This window comes from Sinocyclocheilus rhinocerous, unplaced genomic scaffold, assembly GCF_001515625.1.
Source record: "Sinocyclocheilus rhinocerous isolate Xijiao unplaced genomic scaffold, SAMN03320098_v1.1 scaffold675, whole genome shotgun sequence".
Lineage (NCBI taxonomy): Eukaryota > Metazoa > Chordata > Actinopteri > Cypriniformes > Cyprinidae > Sinocyclocheilus > Sinocyclocheilus rhinocerous.
The window spans coordinates 37,486-42,264 of NW_015629520.1; the positions used below are offsets into that span (position 1 = coordinate 37,486).

Here is a 4,779-nt window from a genome sequence, read left to right on the forward strand (position 1 = left end):
ACTTTCAACCTCTGTAGCACCAGTGCTATGTGAAAAAAAAGTTAACGTACAGCCCTGCATTGGATAGCTGGCCAATCAGATCACACCTCGCTTTTCAGACCGATGAGCTTTGTAAAAATCAACGCGTTTCAGAAAGGCGGGGCATAGAGGAGAAACAATAATGTACAGTATGTGGAAAATAATGTGTTTTTTAAACCTTAAACCGCATAAACACATTTCATTACACCAAATACACAAAATAATTTTATTTTTAGCAACATCATATGACCCCTTTAAGTTTTAAAATATATTTAAAAAGGTAAAAAGTGTTTTTTTTTACAATTATAATAAATTATTCATTTAGAAATGTCTTTAGATTTTCAGAGTCGCACCACATGACATTTTACAACCTGAACTAACCTTGTCATAAAAAGATTAAATTATTTGATATTTTAAGAGACGTACTGACTTCTGTTGTAGTCCTGATATTTCCTGTTTTATGTTTTTTCTGCATACTGGTTAAGTCACATGACTTTGATTTTGATAAATATTAATAAGCAGTGATGCATGCAGTGAAGTATTTTTTCTAAGGAAAATGATCAAATTAAAATTGTATTGTTTTAAATTATTTTTAATATATATTTGTATAATTTATTATTAGATTATGAGAATAAACTTGACAAAATTATTGATTTTTTTTTTCAATTGGTTTGAAACACCGTGAGATAAATGGCACAATCTTCCAATGGCAGGTAGAAAACTCGTTCCCAAGGGAAAAAGAGCTGTCATTCCACACTTTAAAGACTGGTCATCACCTTAACTGGTCAGCAATTACACAACTACTTTGAAGTAGTTAGTCGCTCCATTGGCCTGATTATAGGGGAACTAACAGACACACTAATGAGAGAGAGTTCCCTCTAATAAGACCTTGTTTCACAGTCTTCCTACATTCCCATGAGAACTACATGACTAGTGCGGTCTTTCACATCCGAGACTGAGAAAACACCGCAAATAGTACTCAATAGTATTGAAAAGAAAGGAAGATGAGCAGTTGTTTTGTTTGGAGTCACAACACAACTCACCATTTTCCGATTGCCACCAAGTCTTGAGGCGGTTCGGGCCAAACGTAGTCACAACATTTTCAATTCTGTGGCTGGTTATGTGGTGCATGCTCTCATCGGAGGTTCCCCTGGAATCGCACACAAAGCACTTCTTCTCTTCCTGTGATGGAGGGGGTGGAAAAACCAGATAATGTCAATGGCATTCTTGTGACGCAAGAACTTCTCCAAATGAAATGAATGACTGTAAGGGTCTCTGAGATACTGAAGCAAGTCAACCCACTTGGTCTAATTTTTATGACACAGCTTTTTCAAAGTCTGATGGCCTACAGAAAGCATTGGCTTCATGTGCTGTCCAGATGTTCAGAGCTGCTTTGTGACATTTTCTCTTAATTAAAAACATACTAAAGCCATTTGGCTCCTTTGAGGGCAATTAGCTTGAAAATTTGGACATATATGGTGTTGTAATTTGAATAGTGCATAAAAATGAGTTCCTGTCCACCTCATAACTGCCATTTGACCTCATGAGGGAGGGAGATAGATAACATCATCACCACCATTTTAATGACTGTCTGCTTGCCATGAGCTCCAACTCAATATGGGCACTGCAAAGGTTTGTCTTTGATGACACCACCTACTTTTAAATGAGATGAAGATAAACTGATCAAAGGAACGGATACAATGGTGTAAAGGCAATTCTTGGTCTCGAGACAAAACTTGGAAGCAATTATCTCTCTATTATTGTGTGGCATGATTATCATTCAGCCGTAGCATCAACAAACCCCTATATAAACCTGAAGGTTGTATTTTTGAAGATTCAGAAGATCCACATAACATGTTAAATGGCCCTACGAAAAACATTTTAAGGCATTTTGTCTAGAAGGAAGTAGTCTAGACATTCAAGGGTTGCAGGAAACAAATCCATGTTCCAAAAAAAAAAAAGGCCAAGTATAGAGCCCACAAGGGGTGCAGTTTTCATTTCGGATGAACATCAATTGATGACATGACGTTACCATAAAATTAATGCTTGTCTTAGCAACTTCATGCAAACTGAAAAATAAAGTCCTTATAATTTCCACCACTATGGAATGATGTTAGCTCATTGTAATTTTAATTCAAAGTCAATAAATCAATGTTTTTGAGACTTTTGACACTTTTGAAATGGTAAAACATCTGTATTTATTCAACAATGAAGGATAACGGTTTTGATTTGCAGCACACAGGTTACCTGCAAATGACTGACGATACAAAAGGGCTCAGGTTTCTGGAGTCCGCATGTGGAGGTGGCCGAGAGTTGGTGCGCTCTTCCAATGAGAAGATCTCCTGTGGCAGGATAACAGCTCCCCTCTGTGCAAACATCTCCCAGCTCAGGTACATCTGCCAGAGCCCATGCCCCTAAAGCTTTGCGGAAGAAAAACTTTTATATGCATCAGTAGAAGTGAAACGTAATACCATATAGACTTTGTTTGCTTATATTTTGAAGGTCCTTTAAGTTTCAGTTTTAGGAAAGCTAAAAAGAGGCTGCTAAATTGACATACATACTTAGATATACTTACTTAGATATTTAATGGACCATCAACCAGCTTGCTATCTAAATTAAGATGCATTTAGTAAAGTATATCAATTAAACCTTAAATGTAAAAAAAAAAGTTGTGTAAGACAACAGCAAATATAAATCACAAGTGAACAGGCAAAGGTGTAAAATACATATAATTTGTAAAATTACATGAATTCTAATATTTACTTTCTTTAGAACGTTTAAGTGAATAAACTTAAAATTAACAAATTGCAAAAAGATATGCTTTGTGGCAGTTGAAATCTCTATATAAAGAGCCTCAGCAAAACTAAAATGAAACTTACTTAAAAGGGCTGCAAGCTGTAAGAGCATGTTTCTGGATTCTTTCTGCAGTAATCCAGATTTTGGTCGGAGGCTGCAGCGCTGAGTCTGATCCCCGCAGACTGAACGCGAAACTTTTTCTCCTCCGCCGCTGATCTTCCGCGCATGCGCACAACGCTTCGACTCGGCCGGCGAGCTCCCTCCCCCATCCACGGAGGTGGTCTTGAGGCAAGCAACGGTCAGTCAAAAACAGTGTTGCCAACTTAGCAATTTTGTTGCTAGATTTAGCAACTTTTCAGACTACCCTAGCAACTTTTTCTTCCAAAAGCACCTAGCAACAAATTTAGCTATTTTTTAAAATTTATTTGGCAACATTTAGCAACTTTTGATAAGTGACTCAAACGATAAAAAAGGCACACATTTTCCATCTAAATTACACAAAAAGAGGAAACCAAAGGTGCCTAGCAGTACACAATTCACATGAATTAAGTTGGCTGCTATTAGCAATTGTTTAATTTAATAATAATAATAATAATTGAATAATTGTTCATTTATGATACACCTTGTTAGTAGCTTGTACTTGAGTTTGTTGATCAGTTAGTGCACGGTAAGAAAAATATCTAGAAAACTGTAGTAATTTTCCAGGACATTATCCGTTATCCCTTATCCATTATCCATTGTAACCCTGTAACCCGAAAACACAAAACACAATGCGTAATTTAAAATGTAGGTAAAAAAACGTGTGAATAATACAATGACGTCACCGCGCAATGACATCGCGTCATTTAGCAACTTTTAGCAACAAATCAACCTTCCTTTAGCAACTTCCCCTGAAAATGAGTTGGCAACACTGATCAAAAACGGATAAAAGTAATTAAAAGAGCGCTGAAGTATACGTTTAAATACACTCAAGTCGACTGTACGTCAAATGAATAACATTGATAGCAGATATTTGCATAGAGTGATGAAAACGCGCCATTTGATGGGATTTGAAACGGTACCTCAGACTCAGCAAAGATATTTAACCCTCATCAAATAGAGAGGGATTAAGTTATTCGGGGTTGTGCTTTAAAAATTAAGGAAAAGATTGAATTCTGTCGCTCCGAATTAGTAATATAGCCATATTAGCCCCAAATAAGACTTTCAATTTGTATATTGCGAACGACGAAATGCCAGATTAAGTTATTTTAAATTTACCTTAATTGTGGTTATACCATGTTTAATAATGATTATTATATCAAATGCTACCATGGACTGCTATATTCATTCACCATGGTACTAATAATGGGACAACAGTGGTACATTTTCTAGAAAACCATGTAGGCTACTTCGTGGTACTTGTTGTTAATGTTAAGAGAAAGACAAAATCCTGTGGTTGCGTTGCAACTGAACATGTTTTTATTAAAGGTATAATTAACGTTTTATATAGTAAACTAGTTTCTCACGCACAATTACAACGTCCTAACAATTAAGTAAGTTAACAGATATTCTTATATGAACTGACCTGTGATCAGTGAAATGGCCTTAAATAAGGGAGGATTCCTCAGTAATTAGCCAGTTTAAATGTGTGTCAAAGAGCAGGAGGTTCATGTGGAACTAATGTGGATTTGGTGGTCCTCTTGGCTGAGATATATTAGTGTAATAATGACTAGTTAGTTTAGATGTTAGGAATTAAACCAGAAATTTGGATTATCAGTATATTAAGGCAATAAAAAGTGGTTGGATATTATATTATTAAGTTAGGCAAGTCCTCCAAAGCACACAGTGTAAAAAGTGAAACCTAACTTGATTCCATTTTAAGGTCATTCATCCTACATCCCATCAACTTAACCGGCTCACATGGCGTTTTTCTTTGCTTTCTCTTTGTAAACTTCAGGAAGAGATTAGGTGAGGTGACACAACTAA

At 36.1% G+C, this 4,779-nt stretch overlaps 1 protein-coding gene across 1 annotated transcript in view; it reads right to left on the reverse strand.

Moving 5' to 3' along the window:
* The window catches only part of LOC107739090 (laminin subunit beta-1-like), a 34,462-nt gene extending 31,409 nt beyond the window's left edge, over positions 1-3,053 (reverse strand). Inside the window, exons 1-3 of the mRNA XM_016551088.1 lie at positions 2,898-3,053; positions 2,266-2,438; positions 1,062-1,200 (exon numbers count right to left, since the gene is read on the reverse strand). Coding sequence (XP_016406574.1) covers positions 1,062-1,200; positions 2,266-2,438; positions 2,898-2,925 — 340 coding nt within the window. The 5' untranslated portion in view covers positions 2,926-3,053. The remainder of the gene's footprint in view (positions 1-1,061; positions 1,201-2,265; positions 2,439-2,897) is intronic.
* Positions 3,054-4,779: the final 1,726 nt, after the last annotated feature.